The sequence below is a fragment of the Molossus molossus genome, unplaced genomic scaffold, assembly GCF_014108415.1.
Source record: "Molossus molossus isolate mMolMol1 unplaced genomic scaffold, mMolMol1.p scaffold_m16_p_22, whole genome shotgun sequence".
NCBI classification, from domain to species: domain Eukaryota; kingdom Metazoa; phylum Chordata; class Mammalia; order Chiroptera; family Molossidae; genus Molossus; species Molossus molossus.
Window position 1 is genome coordinate 33,771,761 of NW_023425358.1, and position 26,985 is coordinate 33,798,745.

General features: G+C 41.4%; 1 protein-coding gene across 2 annotated transcripts; it reads left to right on the forward strand.

Annotated features, from left to right (window-relative positions):
- The first annotated feature begins 688 nt into the window (after positions 1-688).
- PPP1CC (protein phosphatase 1 catalytic subunit gamma) lies at positions 689-25,337 on the forward strand. 2 transcript variants are annotated; one of them, XM_036276361.1, is made up of 8 exons: positions 689-924; positions 12,936-13,067; positions 14,025-14,255; positions 18,648-18,752; positions 19,986-20,209; positions 20,418-20,552; positions 21,539-21,599; positions 22,507-22,896. In XM_036276361.1, exons 1-8 carry the CDS (start codon positions 870-872, stop codon positions 22,575-22,577), a joined length of 1,014 nt encoding a protein of 337 aa, XP_036132254.1. In that variant the 5' UTR covers positions 689-869; the 3' UTR covers positions 22,578-22,896. The 2 variants fall into 2 exon arrangements, with proteins under 2 accessions (XP_036132254.1, XP_036132255.1); XM_036276362.1 differs by lacking the exon at positions 22,507-22,896 and adding an exon at positions 25,306-25,337 and having other exon boundaries at positions 772-924.
- The last annotated feature ends 1,648 nt before the right edge of the window (positions 25,338-26,985 follow it).

The following is a 26,985-nucleotide window of genomic DNA, read 5'->3' on the forward strand; positions in this document are numbered from 1 at the left end:
TTATATAAGTCCCGTGTTCAAGGGAGATCATGCAAACATAAGAATAATGAAACACATTGTTGAGGGTGAGTTAAACGTTTCCCCAATGTAAAAGTTACAGAGCGCGCGCGCACACACACACACATATCCATATTCCTACCATTCAGAATGAATAACTGTCAACATTTTGATTTATCTGGGAGAGGGCTTTCCCTTCTCCCCAAGTCTCAGCAGATTTGAATCCAAAATACGTCAACCTATTTCTCTCTCTTTTTCTCTCCCGCTCCACCTCTATCCCAGGTTTATCTAATTCCAGGAGTCCCTAATTCCCTCGGTGGGCTTCCACACTGCAGGTCTGCAGACATCTGGCCCTAGTGCACAGCACCCTGCAGAGGCCGCGATGCTCCCGTGCACGGCTGCATCCTTCCCCCAGCCCCAAGTCCCGCGTGCAGTTTTGCAACTCCCGCTCCCGCCAGGGGGCCTATTTGCGCTGCTCGTTTGGCGGAAGGATCCCGCCGGCCGTCTCAGTTACTCTCAACCGTCTCCTCCTTCCCGCGCCCTGGCCCCGCCCCCGTGGCGTCCAGGCCCCGCCCCCGCCCGCGCGCCCTAAGGCCCACGAAGAAGTTCCGGCCGGGCCGCTGCACTCTCCCGCGCGCATCCGTGCGCCGCCCGAGGCTAGCTCAGGAGTCGGCGGCCATTTTGTTCTTCTCGTGGTTCCAGTGGGGAGAGAGGAGGAAGCAGGGAGCGGGGCGGTTGGGGGGACCCGCCGCGGCTGCTGCCACCGCCGCCGCCACCACCGCCTCTGTGCTCGTGGCTTGGGAAAGGGGGCGTGAGTCCCGGGCGCGAGCCGCCGGCGGCGCCGCTGCGGGAGAGTCGGCGGTGGGAAGGCGATGGCGGATATAGATAAACTCAACATCGACAGCATCATCCAACGGCTGCTGGAAGGTGAAGGGGGCGGCGGGTGGGCTGGGAGGAGGCGGGCGGCTGGGGAGGAGTGGAGTTGGGAGGCCGGTTGGGCTTGCAGCGCCGGCGGGAGGGAGCCCTCGCCTTGGCCCTCCAGCCGGGGGCTGCCGGGGCAGGGAGGCCGGCCGGAGTCCCGCGCTTGGCCCAGCCCGCAGACGCACCCGGCTCCGCTCATTCATTGCACCGGGCTGCAGCCTTCCTCCTGGCCCAGAAATTGGAAAACTCTGCTCCCCACCCCCACGTTTTCGGCCCGAACCCTGCTCCCCACACCCCGGACCAGTCTTTGGAGGGAGAGAAGGTTGGGGCCCCAGTCCAACCTGCAGGCGTGTGCCGTACTTTCTGGTACTCGTCCCCTCGGAAAGCGATTGGATGGGGTGTGGGTTCCTCCGGATTGGAGGGCTGCTTTCCTATCTCGCCCATGTATATAGATTTTTTTTTTTCGTGAGGCTAGGATCGGGGGTTGGGGGCCCATTTCTTGTTTGGACACCTCTCAAGGAGATGCTGGACCCCACCTCCCCCTGCGCCCCCAAATAACTCTTTGTAAGTTGCCTTGTCCTGACGAGGTCTCCGCGCTCTTTTCTGAACGTGCATCTGAACTGGAAACCAGCGGCGATGACAGTTAGGACCTTTCCAGCGTGCTGGTCTCCGCACCGTGCGTCCATCGGATCGGCCCCAGTCGCGGTGCAAGCGGCGCTCCCTGTGTCTGGGCTTCTTTGAGCACTTTACCTGGATTTCGTTTCCTTCTTCCATCAGCCTCGCGAAGTAGGCGCTATTATTTCCTCCCGTTTTTTGTTTTTTGTTTTCAGAGCAAACTAAGACACAGAGGGGTGAAGTCACTTGACCAAGGTCACACAGTTAGGGACAGATTTCAAAGCCAGGGAGTCAGGAGCTTGCAACCCCTTCAACGAACCCCGTGTGTGAAGGAAGGAGGCGAGGCGCCCAGTGTCCGCGAAGGTTAAAATAAAGCTTTGATTTTGGCTGACCTAAGACTGGCGAGGTGCCTGGCAGTGGATTCACATTGATGTGGATGGAGGGCGGAAGAAGTTCGGAATTTAAAGAGGGACGCGAAAGTGAACTGCCCCCCGCCCTTCGGATCCCAGAGCGGGTCTACTGAGGCTAACGTCTTAATCGAGAATTTGAATCCCTTTCTTCATTAGAGCACTGAATAATGTAGAGTCGACTGAGCCTTAAATTTTTTTTTTTTTTTTTTTTTGCGTTTATATTGTCCTAAATGTTGTTGGACTACAGTGCCGTGAGATGGAGTCCGAGAGCATGAGAACAGTTGGACAGCTCTGATTTTGCAGATCTTTTGAATTAAGTCATTAAGATGAAATTCCTAATATAGCTTAATCTGTGTGAGATTTTTTTCCTTTTATACTTTATTAAAAGAACAGAAAAACCCGTTAAGTGCGATAAGAAATAAATAATACTTCTCATACTAGTTAGTGCAGTCCTTTGAGACAGTTTGCAGTAAGAAAGGAACTTAAGTATTTCTGTTTAAAAATTTTAAATTCTGCATATCTGTAAGGATGTGTGGCTAGATTGAGGTGGGCTTTATGTCAGTGAGAAAACAGGAGAAATGAAATCTGTGGGTTAGAAACCGAGTTTTAAGATCAGTTAAGTTTTGTTTAACTTATGGGTTGTCCAGAAATTAGTATAAAGTCTTGCATTTTAATGCCTCAGGAATAGGCTAGCTTCACAGTATACTTATGTTCTTTTTTTCTCATCGATGTTTAATTGGCAAAGAAACTGATGATCCATTGAGAAGTTAGAAGATGTTGGTACTAAATTTTGTGATTTTTTTGGTGTGTGTGTGGGGGGGTGTCCCCCAAACCTTTTTCGCTAAAAATTTTATTTAAGATTTAAGTATATCTGAAAACGAAGGCAATGTTAATTATCTTCAGAATTGTCTTTTAAGGCGGTGGACTCTACTAGCTAATTGAGCTGTAGCTTCGTCATGATACTAAAAAGGCAACTCAAAAGTGGAGTCTTGTCCCACTGGTGTGGCTCAGTGGTTGAGCAGTGACCCATGCACCAAGAAGTCATTGGGAATCAGTTCGATTCCCAGTCAGGACACATGCCCAGGTTGTGGGCCCAATCCGCAGTGTGGGGCATGCAGGAGGCGGCCCGTCCATGTTCTTTCTCATTGATGTTTCTATCTCTCTCTCCCTGTTACTGCCTCTCTCTCTCAAATCAATAAAGGGAAAAACAATTTTTTTTAAGTGGTCTTATTTAAGAGAAACAGCATGTTGTTGGTTTAGATCTTTAGTCACTACAGCTTTACAGTTCTTCTCTATGCTGTTAATAGTTTTTCTTTAAACAAAGTATCCCTTATGCAACCCATCTTGGAAGGTTTTATCCCAGGTCCGCCTTGCTGATGATAAAAACCTAAAAGTTATTACTCCTTCATATAACTAATGTTAGGTTATTAAATAACTGCACGGTAAAACTTGGGAGATTGAGAAAGAAAATAAGCCAGCTGTTGACTTGGTCTGATATTCTTACCATGTTGGAGAAAAGGGAGGTTGGTTTTACTTTGTAAGCGACCTTGTTCAGGGAGGTAGCACTTTTCTCACATAGCTGGCAGTTGTAATTTATTTCACATCTTAATTTGCAAGAAGCATCTTTGCTTTGAAGATGGCTATTGTCAAACTGCAAGGCCATGGTAGGCTCTGCATAATTGCTTGGCTTGCTTTAGTGATTTAAATATGACCTCTGCCCTGGCCCTTGGAAAACCTTTACTAATTTAATTCTCTGGTGTGTAAGGGTTAATCTGAAGACAGATACTCTGAAACTCTAAAATTGTTTAACCCATGTGTTTATCTTTTTGGTGTGATATGAGACCTGTTTATATTCTAATGCTAAAAAGACAGCATCCCTGATGCTGAAGACAATAAAGGACAAACAATGGGGGAAAATGTTCGTAAAATGCTGACGAAGGAAAACAAAAGTAATCTTTCCTATTGACACCGCTGCGGTTATTTTTTTCTTTACATGTCAGATAATTTTAACACTTAGAGGTTTTACGTGGGATCAGTTATCATAGGGCATTTTGTTGATGAAGATTAAAGTTGTTACTAATTCCCCAATTCACAAGACTGTGTTGTGAGCCCCCTGCTCTTCCCTCCCCTACTGCATGTCAGTTGTATGCTGCATTCTTTCCTACAAGGTAAGACAGGAAAGCTGTACTGGAGACACGAGCTGAGCTTACACCAGTCCTGAACCACAGCATAGAAAGGATTACTTGCCTGACAGTAGCAGGAGGCCAGGCTTCCCTTCTCCGAGCTGGGGAAATGGAGGTGGTAGCGCATCTTGCTGTAGAGGTTGGTGAGATTGTTTTATGTCTTTGAACTGCAGTGCTATAATGACCTGCAACCTGTTCTGCAAAAGCATGTGCCAGTCAGTTCATTTGAATATGTGAGGATTACTGATCTTGAAGCAGGGAAATAATTGATACTATATGGACTTGATCATTTCACTTAATTTACAGTTGAGGTTATTAGTAGACCTTAAAGATTTAAATGTGAAGGAGATAATATTGTGATGTGAATTGATTTGTAAATGAGAAAACTGGAAAGTCTCAGTCTTATTCAAGAAGAATGAGGAATAATTCTGTCTCTGTGGAGTTTATAGAATTCTGAGACAAATTTTTGTTTTAGGATCAGACCCCTGTATCCAAAGAATATAAGAACAGATGATTTTCATAGGAGTCTTGATGATTTATTAGTAATCTCCAATTTCTCCACCACGCTAGGGTTTACTGGCATCTCTCATCTAGAAGAGAGTGGGTATCATAGATGACTAAGGCTTATGAAAATGAAAAACTGCTCCTAAAATTCAACTCAACTCAGATGTTGAGTCTAATCTATGGTTTTTATCGAAATGGGTTGTTAGACTGTGGAAAGTTAAACATTTTTTCAATAAAATGGCTTCATTCTAGGTCTAGAATACTCAAGGTACTTTATTGAGTGCAGTGAAGTGTTTTGTGGATGTATTCTGTCTGTCTTGAGAAAATTGGTTTCACCTTTAAATGCCCAAAGTATAACATTAACTGCTAAAAAAAAAGTCAAAATTGGGGTAGGGCTCAAAACAATGAAGATGTCAGAAAGTTGAAGTCTTCCTGCTGGTGACTGCAGTGAAACCAAATGATTCTTGATAACATTCTTGTCATTTATTATTATTATTTTTTTTTTAGAAAAGAACTCATCAGTTGTTTGTGGGAAAATTTTAGTATTGTAAATATTCACTATTTCTTGCTTGTTTGTTTTGGTTTGAGGTCTACTTGTTCCAAATCTGTCAAATATTGCAAGGTTATTCTGTCACTGTTAATGAATGTGTGGCATATTCTTAAGATTATCACGTACTTTAATAGGATTATTTTAAAACAGCAAAACCTCTCTGGTTTATTTTTATGTTGGTTGTGCCAATCTTGGGTTTTAAATCTTCATTATAATTCAACTGATACCTATTTTTGGTGTATGGTGTTCCTTTAATAATGGCTTTCAAAATAGGGCTTTTGTCCTGGCCAGTTTGGCTCAGCGGTTGAGCGTCGGCCTGCGGACCAGAGAGTCCCGGGTTTGGTTCCTGCTAGGGGCACGTACCACCAAAACAAAAAAACAAAAAACAGGAGCTTTTAATTGAGGGGCAAGAAGAATACTTTTTTATTTCTCATAAGTAATCCCAAAGTTATCTTCAATTTCCTTCCACAGTTTTTATCAGCTTTGCTTGTTGCCAGGCTGTCAGAAAAGTTAGTGTTGTTTGTGAGAGAAGCTGTCATTGCAGATAATCACCAATAACATTACTTTTTTACTTTAAGATTTTATCAGTTTATTTTCAGTAAAATTGAGTGGAAGTTTATCATGTACTCAGTGATTTGCCAGATAAATAAATAAGTCTGTACAGAACCACCTTTGCTGATAATAGCCATAATGCATTTTTCTGAAGCAACATTTCTATCCAGATAAAGAAAAGCTTTTACTCAAAAGTCATATGTGAAAGGTCTGTGGTGAATGTTTTGTTTTATTTTATTTAATTTTTTAAAATCCTCACCCAAGGATATTTTTCCATTTCTCTTGAGATAGAGTGGGAGGTGGCAGGGGGGAACATCAACATGAGAGAGATACATCAATTGGTTGCCTCCCGCGTAACCCCAACCAGGGCCACAACTGAGATACTTGCCCTTGACCGGAATCAAACCCACGACTGTTTGGTCCATGGGCCAATGCTCTAACTGCTGAGCCAAACCAGCCAGGGCATGTGGTGAATATTTTAATGTATGATCACTAACCTACATTTGTTCACAGTGCCTGGCACCTGGATTTAGGAGAAACATTCCATCTGGAGAATGGAATTTTATTTGTTGGAATGCTTTGGATTCCATTAATATAGTTGAAATGATTTGATATGTACCATTTGAACAGCTACTTAGGAAGTTATCCTGAGGTGACAACCCTTGAGTTTCCTGCCTAAGTACCTCCATTTGTGTAGGTTTCTCCCATCATGCACAGAGCACAGTGAGGGCTTTAAACCTCGAAGTGAGTATTGGCTGATGTTTCCTTCCTAGAGCTGTACTGTTTGTATTTTCTTTATAGGTTAAACAGTGATAAAATAGAGATGGTCAGGCCTTTGTCTTTAATATCATTTTTAATGGTATTAAAATATTGTCCTTAAGGTGAACTTTTATTTTTATAGTCTTTATGGAGGGATAGTTCTAGCCATAGCACTTGTAACAATCTCCAGTTACCCAGTTTTTCTTCTTTTCAACGTCCTCCACTAGAATGTAAGCTTCCTGAGAAAGAGGACACGGTTCTCCTCTAGTGTGTTATGGTAAATAAGTATTGATAATCTTAACAGATTGCATGGCTTATTTTATTTTATTTTTCTCTCTTTTTCTTTTAATCTTCTTAATATATTTTTCTCTCTATCGTCAGATAGAATGGGAGGGAGAGAGAAACATCGATGTGAAAAAGACACATCGACTGGTTGCCTCCAGCACGACCCCGACCAGGGCCGGGGATGAATTGCAACTGAGGCATGTGCCTTTGACTGGAATTGAACCTGCAACTTACTGGTCTGCGGGCTGACGCTCCAACTGCTGAGCCGAACTGGCCAGGGCCAGATTGCATGATTTAGTTCTTATTTCATGCTTCCCATTTATAAGGATGCATGATGATTTTATATCCCATATCAGTTGTATTTTAGGGAGCAGTGACTATATTGGGGTTTTAGTAGTTTGTTCTTCCTTTGGTTTGAAAGTTTAATAAAGAACAAATTCTTACTTGGGAGGGTGGTGTAGTGGAAGCATCACTCTCTACCTAGAGTCAGTTTGGGCCTGGTGTCCTTACAGGTTCTGTGACCTTGGACCAAGTCACTGAACCTCTGGCCTGCAACATGGAGAAGTGATAGTGCCTAACCTCAAAGGATCGTTGAGGATTAACCGGCCATGTAAAGCCCCTTAGTGCAGTACCCAGCATGTGGGAAGTGCTCAGCAGAAGTTAGCTACAACTAATAAATATTTCTATTTGATGAATGTTGAAAATAAGGAAGTAAATATTTATGCTATTGCCTGATATGGCCATTTTTAAGAAATATGTAGTGTTCATGTGGATTGCCAAAACCCATTTTGGGATCTATCTTCTGGTAGACACATTATCTTTGACTTGAAATTTAAGAGTAATCCTGTATTTTCACAACTAGGAAAATACTCCAGTAAAGCCTGATAGAAAATAAGTACGTAGTCTGGCCCGGCTGGTGTGGCTCAGTGGGTGGTGCATCGTCCCATGGACTGAGGGGTCCGAGTTTGATTCCAGGTCAGGGTACATACTGGGGTTGTGGGCTTGATCCCCAGTGGGGGGCGTGCAGGAGGCAGCCAATTGGTGTTTCTCTCTCTCCCTTCTTCACTCTCTGAAAAAATCAATAAAAACTTTTTTTTTTTTTTAAAGAAAAGGAAAAAAGTATGTAGTCTGGAATGTATGTTTAATTCTAATGCCACAAGTCAACAGTTCTTACAGACTTATCCAGACTTCATTTCTGCAACAAATTTTGAGTGCCTGCCATGTTCTGACCATGAGCATGTACACTGAAGAGCAAATGGTATGTTCTTAGGGTTTGCATTTTACCAAGGGGTCCAGTGAACAGTTAGAAGTGAACCAACAATTATATAATTCAAAGTACAGTGTGTGCTGGGTGTGACTGGCTGTTGAGAGTATTTCAGACGGTGTAAAGCAGGCCTGTAAGGAGAAGAGGTGGATAGGAGAGACCTTCCAGGGTGAGGTGATAGCGAAGCAGTCTTGAAGGGTGAGTAGGTATTTTCTTGTTGGTAGATGATGGTTTACGCAGAATTTCTATCATTTTATTCCTTGAGTTAATTGTAGGGAATTTAAGAAGCTTTGGGATCGTGTTGTTTTTAATGAGCAGTATTCTTCAAGTATAAAATATACTGATTTTTTTTTTTCTGGAGAAACTACATTAAGAATCGTTTTTAATTGTTAGTAGCATTTCCTTTTTTTTTAAAAAAAAATGTTTTTATTGACTTTTTATTTTGGGGGCGGGGGGGAGAGAGACATCGATCTTTTGCCTCCTACACGCTCCCTACTGGGGATCAAGCCCAAAACCCAGGCATTTGCCCTGACCAAGAATCTAACCGGGACCTCTCAGTCCATGGGATGTGGCTCAATCCACTGAGCCACATCGGCCAGGCTGTTAGTAGTAAATCTCTGTGCTCTCCCATTCAGGACAAAACATAAGAATATCAGAACCACCATAAACTACATCTAAAGGTGATAGTGGGAAGCCTCTAAAATCGGTAAAATTCATGTTAACAACATTGATTTAATATGATGACACTGACTTAAAATTACGGTGGCATTGATATAAAAAGTATAGCCTGCATTCTATATAGGTGCAAGTCAATTTTTACATAGTCTCCTGAAAGATATTGGGTTATTCATTCACAAATGTGGGGGCTCTGCCCAAGTTTCTGGCTGACTTGTAAAATCACTAATGATTGTGGTTTTCTGACCAGTGAATCAGGGATCACATCATCTTTCCACCAGGAGTGTTTCTTGAGTTCTCTAGTATACGTGTGTTTAGAGAGAGAAAAATCACTTTTAGTTGCTCAGTTGCTGTTGTATTATATGTGCATTTGTTTTGTTTTGTTTGATTTTTTTAATCCTCACCTGATATTTTTCTCAAATATCTTCAGATAGAGTGGGAGGGAGGGGGAGGGAGTAATAAACATCAACATGAGAGGGACACATCTACTTGTTGCCTCCCGCAGGAGCCCAACCAGGGCCGGGTCCTTTGCTGGAATCGAACCCGCCTACTCTTTGGTCCACAGGCTGACGCTCTACTGCTGAGCCAAACTGGCCAGGGCTGTGTGCATTTGTTTTATATCTTCCCTCAAAGGTTATCATTACTATGTTTTCCCTTTAATTGCTGCTTGTTTCATAATGTGATCAGAGACTTGCTAGTTATTTAGTTCAGTTACATATTTGGGGGTTTAAAGTAGTGATTTGCACAAGGCTGTAGAGCCAAAACAGAACATTGAGGCTCCTGGCTCCCAATCTAGAGCTCTTATTTTTTCTTCTTTGTGTGTTTCAAGAGTTTAATCCTTACTTTGTCCTCCTTTCTTGTTCATTATCTTGCATTGAAAAAAAACACTCCTCTACACAGTTTCATTTCTGCTTAAAACCTGTTTCTTCAGGGTTTCAGTGACTATTCAGGCTGAGAGATGGCTTCGCCTAGGACAGTATTGCTCATACTTGGAAAACAGCCCCCCCCCCTTTTTTTATTCTCACCCGAGGACATTTTTCCATCTTTTGTTCAGATAGAGTAGGAGAGAGAGAGAAACATCGATGTGAAAGGGACACATCGAGTGGCTGCCACCCGCACGACCAACCAGGGCCGGGGACAAACTGCAACCGAGGTACATGCCCTTAGTGGGAACCGAACCCGGGTCTCACTGGATCGCACCCCGCCGCTCTAACTGCTGAGCAAGGGCAGGAACAGCCCTTTTTAATGGGGAAAAAAATCTTAAATGTCGGGGGGGGGGGGCTTGTTGTTTTTCTACTTGTAATTTTTATTACTCTGTGATGTTACTTAGGCACCTACAGAACAAAGCTAGATACAACCCTGTTAGTCGTCCCTCGCCACTTCGACTTGGTCACAGCTTCACTCTTTAGCCGCGATTATTTATTTATTTATTCTGTATAAATAAAGAATCCTACTTTGCCCTGGCCGGTTTGGCTCAGCGGTTAGAGCGTCGGCCTGCGGTCCAGAGAGACCTGGGTTCAGTTCCCGCTAAGGGCACGTACCTCGGTTGCAGTTTGTCCCCAGCCCTGGTTGGGTTGTGGGGTGGCAGCCACTCAATGTGTCCCTTTCACGTCGATGTTTCCCTCTCTCTCTTCCTCTCCCTCCCTCCCACTCTGTCTGAACAAAAAATGGAAAAATGTCCCCGGGTGAGGATTTAAAAAAAAAAAGAATCCTACTTCGTGGAAATTCATTTTCATAGTCGAGTCTGGAACTGATTAGCCGCGATAAACGAGGCGGACTGTAAACCTGTTGCTCTTACTCGGCTATCAGGCCAAATGATTTTATAATTTGAATACAAATAAAGCCTCTAAAACCAATAAAATTTAAATTAGCGACATTGATTTAATCTGATGGATTTTGTGATTTTGCTAAAACTAAATCACTTTTTATTGGATTTAATGGTAGAAAGATGCAGGGTTGTGTTCTATATTTAGTCTGGTCTTGTGTTTTCATTTCATTTCTAACGCGGAGAATGCCTGCTTTCATAAATCGTTTGTACAAGTATTAAGACTTTGATTACAAGTTGAGGATGGTCAATCTCCACATTTAACCAGACCCTGCCAGCAAGCAGGCCACTTTTTAACTGTAAAGGTAAATTTAGAATTCAGTGCTATTTAATCTGTTACAGCTGGAATCAAAACAGAAAATATTTATTTCCTACTACTATTTATCGGTGTGATAAAATGAACCTGGTACAAGGCCAGAGGAAAGCTTGTGCTTCATTTTGATAGTGAGTAGAACTCAGAGTACTTGTAAGTTTAGGATGCCTGGTGCTGTGCTATGATTTCTTTCTCCATTTTCATCTGTTCAAATTACTAAGAAACCTTTCTTACAGTACAAGCTGACATCCTTTGCCCTATGGAGGCATGATTGTATTTTAAAATGCAAGCCCAGAGCCTGGCCTGTGTGGCTCAGTGGATTGAGCCATGTCCCATGGACTGAGAGGTTTGAGCTTGATCCCCAGTAGGGGGTGTGCAGGAGGCAGCCAGTTTATGTTTCTCTCACATCATTGTTTCTGTCTCTCTCTCCCTTCCTCTCTAAAGAAAAATCAATAAAAGCATTAAAATTTTTTCTTCTTTATTGATTTGAGAGGGAGAGGAAGAGAGAGATAGAAGCATCAATGAGAGAGAACATCAGTTGGTCGCCTCCTACATGCCCCCCACTGGGTATTGGGCGGGCCTACAACCTGGGCATGTGCCCTGACTGGGAATCGAACCAGCCACCTCTTGGTGCATGGGTCGATGCTCAGCCATTGAACCACACCGGCCAGACAATAAAAATATTTTTAAAAATAAAGTAAGCCCTGGACAGTTTTGCTCAGCAGTTAGAGTGTCAGCCTGCGGACCAATGAGTCTTGGGTTCAATTCTGGTCAAGGGCGTGTACTTTGGTTGTGGTTCGTCCCAAGCCCTGGTCTGGTCATGCGGAAGACAACCAGTCGATGTCTCTCTCCTCTCTCTCTCTCTCTCTCTCTCTCTCTCTCCCCCCTCCCTCTCTTCCTCCCCCTCCCCCTCCCTCTCCCCCTCTCCCTCTCCCACTCTATCTGAACAAAAATGGAAAAATATCCTCGGGTGAGGATTGAAAATAAAATAAAATGCAGGCCCAGATAACTGGCCAGTGTGACTTGGTTGATTGGAGATTGTCCTGTACACCAAAAAGTGGTAGGTTCGATCCCCAGTTGGGGCACATACAGGAGGCAACTGATCAATATTTCTCTCTTTCTCTTTCTCAAAGCAATAAACAGATCCTTGGGTGAAGATTTTTAAAAAATGCAGGCCTAGACATTGCATGGTCAAATATGTCCAACGAGCCTACAGTGTGTTTTGTTGAAGTGAAAACACTTATGTTTTTTCATAGATAAATCTGGGGCCCTTGAGGAGATACTCCTAGTTCTCTAAAAAACACTGATTTGGGGAAGGGTTCTCAGCAATTCCAGTCTCACATTTTAAAACGGAATTCTTAGAATCAGCTCAGTAACGTGACAATCTCAAATATCCTGCTATACAAGTACTAATTCATTTATAAGGCCGGAGAAGAGAAGACAAGATGGGAGGCAAAAAGAGCTGGTCTGGTGGGCAGGCTGTAGGTGACCCGGGCCGATGGGGAGGCTGAGGTGCAAAACTGAGGCCTTTTAACAGCACTCATACACAAAGTATCCTGAACAAGTCTTAACTCGGTAAAGAGGGTGGCAACAAAATAACCTCTGAAATCCTGGCTAAGGTTTAATTTTTTTTTTTTTTAATCCTCACGCGAGGACATTTTCCCATTTTTTGTTCAGGTAGAGTGGGAGGGAGAGAGAGGAACAGAGAGAGAGAGAGAGAGAGAGAGAGAAACATTGATGTGAAAGGAACACATCGAGTGGCTGCCACCCGCACAACCGACCAGGGCCGGGGACAAACTGCAACCGAGGTACATGCCCTTAGCGGGAACCGAACCCGGGTCTCTCAGGACCGCAGGTCAACGCTCTAACCGCTGAGCCAAACCGGCCAGGGTGTGGCTAAGGTTTAAGATTCTAATTAGGCGTTAAAACAATTTTTAAGTGTCCTGAAAATCCAGCCAAAGAGCTAGTTAAACTATATTTTTGTCTCTTTACCTACAATTTGTATCTTTTCGGATATTTTTAATTTTTACATTAAATTTTATTTTTGCTTCATTTGACTAATTGGGGTTCTTCTCCCTACAGTGAGAGGGTCCAAGCCTGGTAAGAATGTCCAGCTACAGGAGAATGAAATCAGAGGACTGTGCTTAAAATCCCGAGAGATCTTTCTCAGTCAGCCTATCCTACTAGAACTTGAAGCACCACTCAAAATATGTGGTAAGTCTTGGCACACTAGCATGATTACGTGATGGAGTTTGATTAACCGAGGCAAGGATATATAGATGACCTTGTATTAGCCAGCAGAATCATTTACTACTTATGAATAACCTGGAACTACTTGAAGTTAAATTAAATAATTGTGGCTCTAGAATAAATACTTGTAATGGGCTTAGTTTACTTAGATGTGCTTCAGATTTTCTAAAAACTATTTTGCTGAAGGAATATAAACATTGCAGAGGAAATGAAATAGAGAGCTAAGAAAAGGTCTGAACTATATGAATATATAGGAATTACATTTAAGCTCAAAGTAGAACTGGTTGTGCCTAAAAATAGACCTTCCTTGGGTGCCGATTTATAGTTCTACTCTTTCTACATGGTAGAAGCAGATAATCTGTACAAGAACTAAACTTTGTGCAATGCTATATTTTTCTAGCATAATTGAGTACGTTGATAAAGCTTGTGTGTGTGTGTTTATAAAGTAAATGCTCTTTGGCATTATTATCAGGGAGAAATTGAAAGCTGAATATATTGATGGGTCAGCAAGTGTGTATGTTTGTTCACCTGGGGCCAGGGCTCACTAGAAGTGCAGTAATTCTGCTGACACAGTGCCCAGAGACTGAGCTGTCAGAGATCTGATATTGATCACTGACCTGAAAGGAAAACCATGTTACTTGGCAAGAAGGCCTGCCTCGGCATTAATAATCCTTTCCACAAAATAAATTCTTAATTGGTTGAGTTTTGTGTGAGATTTCTGGACATAAACATACACTTAAATTTTTTATTAAGCTTAATTGAGCTAATAACATAGGAGATTGGAAATTAGTGTTAGTTGTCGAATTTAACTGTCATTATTAGAGGACAGTGCCACTGTGCAGTGACTGTTTCAAGAATGTGTAGAGCTTGTTAATGAACTGCAAGTATGAAGACACTGTGTAACAAAGTCCTTGCTTCTAGGTGATATCCATGGGCAATACTATGACTTGCTTCGACTTTTTGAGTACGGTGGTTTCCCACCAGAAAGCAACTACCTGTTTCTTGGGGACTATGTGGACAGGGGGAAGCAGTCACTGGAGACTATCTGCCTCTTACTGGCGTACAAAATCAAATATCCCGAGAATTTTTTTCTTCTCAGAGGAAACCACGAATGTGCCAGCATCAATAGAATTTATGGATTTTATGATGAATGTAAGTACTTTCTGTATCTAAGGAAGGGTTACTTAAATTGAGATACTTGGTTATAAACTGACATCGTTCTGTTGTTAGTATTTATGGGAGTTTAGATGCAATGTTGTAGTCTCTCGTTTCCTATTTTATTAACTTGTTTTTATCTTAGTTTTTTCTTTTGGGGTTAAGAAGGTAACACTTGCCCTGCAGTATAATGATGCCCGGACTCTTTTTGTGCTATGATGATTAAATTAGGAGGTAATGGCTTCTTTAAGGTAATTATAATATTCACAGATAACTTATCTCTTAGTACAGCTCTGAGAACCTGTACAAATAGGTAGTTTTGTTTTTAACAGCTGTACTGAGACAATTTCATTCCATAAAATTCATCTTTTAAGGGTATAAATCAGTGAGTTTCAGTACACTTATAGAGTTGTGCAACCATCACTACAGCCCCCAGGCAAACAATAATCTACTTTCTGTCTCTATAGATTTACCTTTTCTAGATATTTTATATAAATGGAATCTTGCAGTGTACATATAATTACTTTTTGAAATTTGTAGTGGTTTTTTTTTCTCTTCTGGCACATCTGCACCCAGGAAAAATGGCAGTATTACCATCCTAAAATGTGCTGAAAGAAGAAAGTTGTTTTAAAATTTTTTGTTTGTTTTATTTTATGACCCCTCTTGGATTGTGTAGTTGGAAGGTGCAGGTTGAGTTGATAATTGACAGAAACAAGATTCTTTATGCCTTGAAAACAGCAGTTTTGGCAGAGGGTGTTTTTGTTGTTGCTGTTATTTTAAAAAGAAAGCTTTGTGTCTTTACCTCTACCCTCCTTTTGTGCTCATCATTTCTGCAGGAGAGGGTTCAGGCAGGGAGGAGAGGGTTAGTTAAGGAGTCTGAGTTACTAACTTGTGCCAATATGATTCTAACAAGGCCAGTATAGCATTGTCACTGTCTCCCTCCCCTGGAATGTACAGCTGACCCTTGAACAACACGGTTCGGACTTCATGGGTCCACTTCACTTGGATTTAGTATTTTTAACCTGCATAGGCGGACGACTGACAAGTTATATGTGGATTTTTGGCTGCATGGGGGGGGGGGGGTGCCCCTAACCCTCATGTTGTTTAAGGATCAACTGTAGTCATAACCTATTTTCTCAGGGTGTGGTGTTTTTTCACCTCAGTTTCACATAAATGTCTTCAGCTAGCTCATTTGTTTGCTTGGTCTGTGGTCTTGAGACCCAGCTAATAAGGTGAGGTGGGAGGGATCGCCTACAAGAAAACACCTGGTTCTGAACTGAGACAACTGAGTGTGGCAAGAAAGGTATTTGATGTTGACGGTGAGTCCAGAGAAGTACTGGTGAGGCAGTTGCTGCTCCTTAGGTAGTGAAATGCGAGGCAGGGAGCTTTATGACATTGTTTTAGATACTTGTTACAGGCACTACTTTTTAGATCAGGTTAAGAAAGGGTTCTTTTTAACACAGCTGTTAGCTCAGCAAGTACTTTGACATTTTTATTGAAGTTCAAATCTAAATGATACCTTCGTTGTGGCGTATATCCTATTGTAAAGATAATCAGCTACATCATTTTCAGTTTCTATTTAATGCAGAGGCCTTTAAAAATTATTTAGAAAAGCCTGGCTGGTGTGGCTCAATTAATTGAGCATCATCTCATGGACCAAGAGGTCCCAGTTCGATTCTTGGTCAGGGTTGCGGGCTCAATCCCCAGTAGAGGGCCATGCACGAGGCACCAATCAATATATCTCTCTCCCGTCGATGTTTCTCTCTCTCTCTCCCTTCCTCTCTCTCTCTAAAAAATTAATAAAAACATTTTTTTAAGTGTCCTTGGCATAAGTGTCTTTCATTTGATGGTTTGCAGACTTGAAAAAAAAAGTGTTGATATTTTATTAAAGTTTTGTTTTTATTGTAAATTTTATTGTGGCATTTTATTTGAATGTAGATTTCCATGGAGCAATTTAAAAACCGCTGCCTTAAGTAATAGGCTTATTTCCCAAGTATAACCAGCACTCTCCTATTTTCTTTCTAACCTTGTGACTACAGTCCTGGTAAGCCAGGGGTATCTACTGTTGGATAAAATGAATTGTGTGTTATCCTTTTCTGATACCAGAGCTTTTTGATCTGTAGTAATAGGAAACTGCATCAGGGGTTCTGGCTCAGAATTCTAGGATTTGGAAGCCTGCAGAGATGTTGGCAGTTATCCAAACGAAACCTTTCTGGAGCCAGATGTTCCTTCTGGTCTGAAACGGCCTTAAAGAGGAAATGTAGAGAAATATAAGAGAAAGCAGGGGCCCAGGACTTGGTTAAGAATGCTCAGAGACAACAAGAGGAAAAATCCTAATTTTTGATAGAGAAGCCAACAAAGATAGCAAAGAAATTTGCAAGAGATGCTGGAGTGTGTTGCATGACTAAGGACTTAAGGAGCAAAGTGGACTTCAGGAAGGATCGTCAGCACTGGCAAATCCAAGGGAGCCCTGCATGGCCGTTCATAGACAGGCTTCCATAGAGAATGGGACAGAACCAAAACACGTTTATAAGTGGGGGTTAAGACAGCCTAGTCCTGTTCTTGTATCATCATCATCATCATCATCATCATTTTATTGGAAATTAGAGGTTGTGATGATGCACAGGTCCCCTTCAGCCTTTTGTAGAGAGCTTCCCGAACTCCTTCCAATGAAGGAAGATACAGGACAGAGGGAATTAGTGGTCTCGTAAGAAATACAAAACCTCGTGAGCCTTGGTAAGAGCTATACCCAGTCATAGAAAAACAAACTATTAGGGAAAGAGGGAGAAGCCAAGTGTTTGTTGCATTTGCATTACATTACAACCTTGCCCTAAATTCCCGCTCCGGACTTGAATGGCCACAGAGGGGAAGGTGTGGTTCAAGAAGCCTGCTGCTTGGGCCATTCTCTAACTCAAAGAGGTATAGCTTTAAACCATTTGATGTCCCCAGGATAAGAAAGAAGAGACTAAGGACGAACTTGGTTTAGGAATCAAGATTGTGTTTTGACCTTCGGTTTTCCTAGTGTGGAGGGTATAGGAGACAAAGGCACTTCAACAATTGGGCCTTCCTCAACCAATTGAGACAGATTGGTACTTGCAAGTTTTGTGAGTATGTTTGCAACTTGCAACAGAATTTTCCTGTGGAAAAAGTGCCCTAAAGGCATGTTTCTGTCTGAGTCACCCTCTGGCTCCAGAATCCCTGGAAATTGAGGGCTGGTGAGGCGAACATGACCACCCTATACCATTGTTTCTGCAGGGAGCATTCTGGAGCATTCGTGCAGTGTTAGCAACAAATCCTGGATTGAGGAGTCTGTTTCCCTACAGTCGTGACTCCTACTAGAGTATTTCGGGACTGGGAATTATCTGGTACCAGTAGGTTACTGAAGGTGGTGTGAGAAAGATGGGTATAACTCTAAGAGGCTTCCTCAGGAGGATGGTAATGGCACATGTGTAAGTTCATCATTACTTTTAGAAACAGGAACTACCTGTGGGTTGAGATTGGACAAAACAGTCTAGATTCTAAACAATTTGTACTACCAAATAATTATTGGGGTTTAATAGTAATTCCTTTTTTTTTTTTTTTTTTTTTTATCCTCACCCTAGGACATTTTTCCATTTTTTGTTTAGGTAGAGTGGGAGGGAGAGAGAGGAACAGAGAGAGAGAGAGAAACATCGATGTGAAAGGAACACATTGAGTGGCTGCCACCCGCACAACCGACCAGGGTCAGGGACAAACTGCAACCGAGGTACGTGCCCTTAGCGGGAACCGAACCCGGGTCTCTCAGGACCGCAGGCCGACGCTCTAACCGCTGAGCCAAACCGGCCAGGGCTCCTTTTTTTTTTTTTCCAATACATCATGCAGTCAGAGTTGTTGTTTGTTTGTTTGTTTGTTTTTAATGTATTTATTTGTTTGTTTGTTTGTTTGTTTGTACGTGCCCCTAGTGGGAACCAAACCTGGGACTCTGGTCTGCAGGCCAATGCTCCAACTGCTGATCCAAACCGGCCAGGGCTTAATAGTAATTCTTGATCATTATATCTGGAATTCTAATTTCACACTTCTGTGGACTTTTAAAATGTTTGTGAAAATGTAAATTGTTGCTTATAGATCAGACATCTTCATGTATTATGTATTATTTCATTCTCCTAACCCTTTCCAGGGGATTTTTAATAAAAGCATGGTTTTTGTTTGCCTAAAAGGTAATCAGAAGCTTGCTTTGGGGTAAATTGTCCTCATAGAATGACTCTATAGAACACCAGTCTCTCTCTCTTTTTTTCTTCTTTACTTAATTAATTAATTAATTTTTGTTACAGATGTTTCCCCTTTTTCACCCACTGATCCCCTCCTCCCCTGAACACCAGTCTCTTTTTAACCATCTTAAAATTTTCACAGGTAAAAGAAGATATAACATTAAACTGTGGAAAACGTTCACAGACTGCTTTAACTGTTTACCGATAGCGGCCATCGTGGATGAGAAGATATTTTGCTGTCATGGAGGTATATGTGGGCTTATTTTAATTCCAAATGGAACTCTGGTTTTTCATCCTTTCTAAAGGGTATACTTTGACATTTATGAGTTATCATTGGGATAACTTCTGCCAAGTAACTCTTATTGATCATGGGTCCACTTTGGCACATCCAGGATCATTTGGATAGACCTTTGAAGTAAGCAATTCATTTGTTACAGGGAATTCTAGGCTCTGTAACAGTTGGGCTTGAAAACAGAGCAGAAAGTATTTTTAAATATAAAATGAACAGTATTTAATATGCTATACCATAGATCTTCTAGAATACTGAAAATGTTAATAGACTTTTCTATTCACTTGGCCTATTTTTTGTCCTCTCCTTTCAGAAGTTTTCTTAGTTTGGATTTTAAAAGTTATTTTGCTCTGCTCAGTGGTTATGCGTTGTATAATGTAATTACAATAGTGATGGCAAAGAATTTGTTTTCATCTGTGGCCAGAAAATTAAGCAACTACACTATATTTTAATAAAGCCATTGTCCTTGTCCTCCTATACTTAAACTGCTTTGGTAGAGTAAGGCATGCAATTTTTATTTTTTTAATCATCACCCGAGGATATTTTTCCATTTTTCTTTAGACGTGGGGGGGCAGGGGGGCATCCATGTAAGAGACACATCAATTGGTTGCCTCCTGCACAACCCCAACCAGAGCCAGGGACCAAACTGCAACCGAGGTACATACGTACCCTTGACCAGCAGAATTCAGCCCATGACTCTAAACTCAGATGAGAGTCAGCTATATCTGAACTGGTCTTATAGATTTGATAGTCCTTGGATAGCACAAGTTTTCTAGAAGACTACATCACCCCTGAGCATCTGTAGCCTGTATGCCCAGTCATTACAAATGGTCAATAATAAAATCTGGAATATACAGTGTTCAATGCTGTCATAGCCGGGAAGCTGTCAGAGGAGTGGAAGGGTCATTTTTAAGTCACTGGATTTTAATTTCATAGGGCTCTGTAGAAGTAACTGTTTTCATATACTGTTTTAAATATACTCTGCTCACAAATTAGTGCTTATAACAAATTCCAGTGCTGATTTAGTTTTGTGTTGTTTTTTAAAACCAGAGTTTAATAAGAAAACAAACCCATGGATTTAATTTGAGCCTTCATGTTAGAGTCATTGAGTCTCTCTGTAGAAAAATGGAACTGTTAAAGAACTAACATCCTCTTTAAAGTTGTTTTCTTCAAATTTTTCTCATTTAATAGGTTTATCACCAGATCTTCAATCTATGGAACAGATTCGGCGAATTATGCGACCAACTGATGTACCAGATCAAGGTCTTCTTTGTGATCTTTTGTGGTCTGACCCCGATAAAGATGTCTTAGGCTGGGGTGAAAATGACAGAGGAGTGTCCTTCACATTTGGTGCAGAAGTGGTTGCAAAATTTCTCCATAAGCATGATTTGGATCTTATATGTAGAGCCCATCAGGTATTGATTTTGAATTTTACATGTACCCTTAAGAGCATGTATGTGAGCACAGATTTTCCTTGTTGGTTTTGGTGGGTAGGTATTACTTGTTTATACAAAATGTCTCTGGAAGTTGACCTGCAGGATGTCAGACTCAGCGGGAAATTAAGATTGGTTTTACTCATCTAAAATTTGCACCTACTCATACTGAAAACCTTTTCTCTCCAAGGTGGTTGAAGATGGATATGAATTTTTTGCAAAGAGGCAGTTGGTCACTCTGTTTTCTGCACCCAATTATTGTGGAGAGTTTGACAATGCAGGTGCCATGATGAGTGTGGACGAAACACTCATGTGCTCTTTTCAGGTAGAGGATGTTTTCAACATGGTTTCCCTTCATTATGTCTGGATTTCACTGAGAAAAAAAAAGTTACTACTTTCTGTCTGCTGTTCATTTATGTTACACAGACTAAATTGTTGTTTTCCCTTAACCCGTGTTTATCCTAGTTCAGTAATGAGTAGACAGACCCCTTTCAAAGGAAAAAAATTATAGAACCTTTTCCCCAGTGTCAAATTTAACTGTTTTTGCATTAAGTAGGTAAAAAATATATAGATAAGCTCTTTATGTTGATGCCCCCTTTACTATAAATCTAAAACTACATTGTCAGTGTCATGTTCAGCTAAAGTTAAAGCACTACCTGCTCATGAGAATAGTGCTAACTGCCATGTGCCAGATGTGCTGTGATGACTCGGGTGTCCCACCACTTCCGCTAGTGTGATTTCTGCTAAGCCTCTGTTGATTCACCATGACGTCATCTGGCCTTCACTTAGCACAAAAGCATCAGTTACACAAAGTAAAGTCTGCTTCTCAGTCTTTTTCTCCTTCACTTGTGTCAAACTTCTACGACTTCAAGCTAGCCCAGTCATAAACATAAATAGAGCCACTGAGGTCACGTGGTGGTCATCAGTTAAATGGAATAAAACAATTTCTTTACACCAATTATCAGGGAGAACTTGTAGCACCCCTAGATTGTGAAAGGATCCCCTTGGAGTTTGAGAAACCCCATTCTAATGTCAGAAGGGATAGCCTAACAGTACTGCAAGGTGTGACTTCAGAAAGTTGTCATTATTTTTCTGAGACAAAATAATTTGTCCAGATTATGTCTTTTATCCATTCATCATAGCATTTATTACCAAAATATTTGTCAGTGTGGTTCATGTTAATAAGCTATTGGGGCAGTTTTAAAGTCAAAACCTTCTTGAACAGAGATTTGAATGAGATTTAAGGGATCTTAAGAAGATTTAGGGTTGAGTCTATTTCTTAAAATGCACTTGTCTTTTGAATCTTTGCAGATTTTAAAGCCTGCAGAGAAAAAGAAGCCGAATGCCACGAGACCCGTAACACCTCCAAGGGGTATGATCACAAAGCAAGCAAAGAAATAGATGTCATTTTGACACTGCCTAGTTGGGACTTGTAACATATAGTATATAACCTTCATTTTTAAAACTGTCATGTGTGTTGACCAGCTTGCTCGAATAGTGTGTTCGTGGGGCTCTCCCTTCCATTTCTGAGTAAATGAATGGCATTTGCTGGTTATCACAGCAAATGAAAGACTCCACTCCCAAGAAAAAATGTTTTGTTTTTTAAATTCTCTCTTCTTTTTGCAAACAACTTTAATGATGGTGTTAAAGCTGTGCACCCAGGACAGTTTATCCTGTCTTGGGGTAAGAGTACAATTGACCTTTTTTAAAATTCAGTACAACTCATGAATAATGTAAATGCTCGTTTTCTTTAGGGTATAAAGAGAGCCCTAGGGTGCTCAATCTGTACATGCTATTGTCATGAAATGCATACTGTTGATACAAATCACTGTGAACCTTTTTTTTTTTTTTTTAATTTTTAAGAATTTGTTTCAAAGGGATTGCTTATTTCTCTCATTGTCTTGTCATGTACAAACTGGTTTTTATAGCTATCAACATTAGGAGTAACTTTCAACCTTGCCAGCATCACTGGTATAATGTATATTTAATTAAAGCACACTTTCCTCTACCGTATACTTAAAATGACGATTAAAGCCATTATTTTAAATGTTTGTGACTCCTTCCTAAAGCCAAAGTTTCTGTTGAAATATGTATTGACACTCCCCCAAGTACAAGATGGTATGGTTGTGTACCCATGCCACCTTCTTGAGGATTAAAACCAGGTTTTTGAGTTTGAATAGCAATTAATAACATAGTGCAGTTTAAGCTATTAATAATTAAAGTTAATAACATTTTGTACAATTTCCATATAGTCTATTCATTAAGTAATCTTTTTACAGTTGCATCAGGCCTGAACCCGTCTATTCAGAAAGCTCCAAATTATAGAAACAATACTGTTCTATACGACTGACCGATTATGCTTTCTTTGGCCTACATTCTTTATTCAGCGGTGAAGTTGAGGCTTATAAGTCAAAACAAAAGAACTAACTTACTATCCACCAGTTTATACAGAACTTAACCTTATCTATGACTTTTTTAAACTAAGATCTGTTAAAAAGAAATGTTTCAACAGATGACCGTGTACAATACCATGTGATGAAAGTGAATTCAGACTTATTAAATGACGAACTTGTTAAATCCTCTCGGTGTCAGTTTATCAGCACAATACACACAGGAGAACCATTGATGGCATATTGAATAGATATTAATGAATAAATTGCTCTGGAAACCACACAGTTTCTATTTGAATTTGTCTTCCTTCGAATAATCTGTTTTCCCAAGATGGATTATAATATTGATGCTCATATTCTCTAAGTTCTAACCTGGGTATAGCTAAGTTTCTGAAGTGGAGTGATGAGATTGAACTGTCCTCCCATGCTGTTTGGGGAGGAGTGGGACTTGGTGAGCTGTGACTTCATCTGTATTCATGGTTTTCTTTTTGTGTTCAGTTGGACTTGGCAGTAATTCAGGAGCTACTTTATTATTCTGACTCAACCAGCCATGTTTTCTTGCACTGTTCTTTGCTCTCTCCTCCCTCCCCTAATTGATATGGAATGCAGTGTCATGTCCTATCACATTTGTCACAGATGTGTCAAATGCATATATTAATTTCTCAAAGTACATTAAAAGTGGGTAAAGCGTGGGTCATTTAAAACACTTCTATCAAAAACTGCTCTCCCTTAGGGTTAGAAGAGGACCTGTAGTGAGAAGCTGTGTGAACTGACAGCGGCACACGGAGGGAGAGCACGGGTGCTGGGTTGGCCTCCCACCGGTGCTAACAAGCTCTGGCCCCAGGTGCTCCTCTGCCACTGACAGGCGTGAGCCCCCATGACCTCGTGCCTTCCTGCCCCACCTTCTGTGACAAACCCACAGTTGATTCTCCCAGATCGTGGCAGGAGGAAGATGAGCAGTAATCGATGTGTCAAAGGCCACTTTCATACATCTTGAATCTAGGCCGTGGGCATCATCAATTGTGTCACTTCTAAGATTTCAAAAACCTATGAAGTTGTAAAATTAGACCACTCTGCTTGGGTTGTAGAGGGTGGTATCTAGCTTAAAATTCCTTAAAAAAACAGGCATGGCCGTGGTTAAGTAGAGAACAAGGTCAGTCTCTGCTTTTCGGACAGACGATCTTAGAAGAGCTTCACATAATTTGAAACTAGTATGTGACACCAGAATTTGAGGCCTTGCCTTGTAAATCCCAGGCTACGCCAACCTTTCTCATTTGTCATTTATCTCCATGTGCACTTGAGGTCACATCTGCCTTTTGTGAGCTAGTGGTTACATTTGATCCAAGTCCTGTCTCCTCTCCTAGCTGTGTGATTTGAGTGAGGGGCTTAAATGCTAAGCCAGTGTCCCTAGCTAGAAGACAATATTCACCTCATTGTGAATCGTTGAGTGAAATAATGTGATATAATGAACTGCAGTTGTTTCATGTTTTTGACTATCTTGGTTGATTATAAGTAGCCACCTGCCTTTTGTTTGTGGCCCTGTTATGGCCTGATACTGAGCCATGGGTAGCTAGACTTTTCTGAGCACTGACTACATACAGAGCCGCCTATAGGTAAATTTCAGCAGATGCAAAAGAAATAACTAGGAAACATGAAGTTGCAATTATTAGTGTAATATTTTAAATTCTTGTTTCCTTTTAATTGATTGTTTTATAAAGTATTCTAGCTCTCACACTGACAACACCATTACAAAAGCATTCAGAAAGACAGGCGATAGACATCCTTAAATGTAGCTAAAAAGTCTGTGTAATACAGTTTAAATCCATCCATTGAAATTACTGATTGGTACCTGCTGGACTAGACCTGCCTACATCTAGCTGCAGTGAACAGCACAGATGTCACGTAGCATCCTTGCTCTTGAAGCACCTTGATTTAAAACTAGGGACTTCTCAAGTAACACACACACAAATGTGATATGAGACATGGGGACTAGGAACAAATGAGTGCTGAGCCATGGAGAAGGCCCAGGATTTAGACCATGGAAGGGAAATAACCTAAGTTTCCCAATGCGCAGTCATGCTGGGAGGTTGAAAGGAAACCAAGTTTGCTGGGAAGTGAAAATAGATCAGCTGACAAAGGCCTCATGCTATCCAGGAAGGGCATGAATGTGGTCCTTAGGACAGAGCTGGGGATCTGCATGAGGACAAAGAAATGTTTTGCTCACGTGTGACTAAGTAGAAGACAAAAAGAGAGCTCCCACAATAAAGGTAGGTGGTTTTTAGTTTTTTGTGCCCATTTCTCACCTCTTGGAAAAGAAACCCAGAGCTCGTTCAGCCTTGAAGCCAGTTACTTGAATCTGCGTGGATGACTCCGCTTGTTTCCGTTCAGATCAGATGTACACGAGCCTGGACCAGAAGAGTGCACCTCTGCTCTGCGCAGGCTTTTCCTCACCTATAAAATAGGGAACTAGTATACTCACTGGTGGGCCTGTGAGAATTAAACCCACGAAAAAGGTGCCTACAAGGACTCACACATTCAGTAAACAGCTCTAAGATACCAAAGCATATTTCTAAGACTTGCATCAATGGCCACGCAAAGGAACTTAAAAGTTACACCAGGAAAGCTTGGTCCAGGCACAAGCAAGTCAGTTTTCATTCACACTTGCTGGATTATGTATATGATCTTCAGGTGAAGAGTGCAAGTGAGGATGTACTGTCAGTGCCTTCCACCTTAATCCAAGACAGACCGAATAAAACCTAAATTCCTGGCATCCCTGAAGTAGTGCATGATCGATTGAGCACGGATACTATCATCCATCTGATCAGCACGATGGCTTCAGTGGCTGAAACCAGCATGCCTTTGAATTCACTGCAAATATCTGAATAAATTCCAGTACAGGTAAGGCAAATTTCTTGTGAGAATTATGTCCATTTTGTCAGTTGTTTGAAGTATAAATATATATTATAGGGTTAAATAAAACACTTGTTAATTATGAAAACTTAATCAAATAGAAAGTGATAATTAAATAAAATATATTGTTACCTAGATAAGTTCAGGAAGAACTTTATACTCTGATCTAACAAAAGTTGATAAGAATTATGCCCTGGCCAGTTTGGCTCAGCAGTTAGAGCGCTGGCCTGTGGACCAGAGAGACCCGGGTTCGGTTTCCGCTGAGGGCACGTACGTACCTCGGTTGCGGTTTGTCCCCGGCCCTGGTTGGGGTTGTGTGGGTGGCGACCAGTCAATGTGTCTCTCTCGCATTGATGTTTCTTTCTCTCTCTTCCCCCCTCTCCCTCCCACTCTATCTGAAGATAAATGAAAGGTGTCTTTGGGTGAGGATAAAAAAAAGAAAAAAAGTTGATAAGAATTGTAAAATATGCTCTGGCTCATTTGGCTCAGCAGTTAGCATGTCAGCCCACACACTCAGGTGGGTTTGATTCCTGGTCAGGGGCATGTTACCCAAGGGCAAGGGTCGCAGGTTTGATCCCCATGCAGGAGGCAACCAATTGATGTGTTTCTCTCTCATCGATGTTCCTCCCTTCCTTCTACTCTGAAAAAAAAAAAAGATTTTTAAAATACAAGGCATGCAAAACATTGGAAATTAAGGTGGCAAAAGTTTTTTAAGTACTTCCAAAAATATTCAGAAAGCATCTAGGGGTACTGTACAAGCTTGAGGTGAAAGGAATTGTGTAAAACAAGAGTCACCAACGATCGGGGAATTGGGAAAGACCTAGTCATTGTCTTATGAGGACACACTGTTCAGTTTGGTGGTAGGGCTGGCCAAGAGACACTTAATCTCCCACCAGCCTCCGGTAAAAGCATCTCTTCGTATCACAGGAAGAATCAAGTGATTGGTGGTACTAAGAAAGTATTGTTTCTGCCCATTGTCAAACTTGGGGATTCAAAACTTTTAATAATTAAATTATAAGACAGTTTTTTCCGATAGATTTCAAGTTCATTCTTGTGCCTCTGTCAGTTCTCTGACAGTGATATTGGCTGAGACCAAATATTGAATTTTAATAACCTTTCAACCAAGATGTGTATAGTTGGTGCAACTGTAGAACAAATTCTGAGGAGTCATTAAAAAATGCATTTCTTGCCCTGGCCAGTTTGGCTCAGCGGTTAGAGCATCGGCCTGCGGTCCGTAGAGACCCGGGTTCGGTTCCCGCTAAGGGCACGTACTTCAGTTGCAGTTTGTCCCCGGCCCTGGTTGGTCGTGCGGGTGGCAGCCACTCGATGTGTCCCTTCACGTCGATGTTTCTCTCTCTCTCTCCCTTCCTATCTGTACAAAAAATGGAAAAATATCCTCGGGTGAGGATTGAAAAAAAAAAAAAAATACATTTCTTTTTTCTTCTAGCTGCCCAATTA

Excerpts from the sequence above, each read along its gene's own strand:
- PPP1CC (XM_036276361.1), top strand. The coding sequence starts at position 870 with ATGGCGGATATAGATAAACTCAACATCGACAGCATCATCCAACGGCTG. Across the intron at positions 13,068-14,024 it reads AGCACCACTCAAAATATGTG|GTGATATCCATGGGCAATAC; the intron begins GTAAGTCTTGGC and ends CCTTGCTTCTAG. Across the intron at positions 20,553-21,538 it reads CACTCATGTGCTCTTTTCAG|ATTTTAAAGCCTGCAGAGAA; the intron begins GTAGAGGATGTT and ends GAATCTTTGCAG.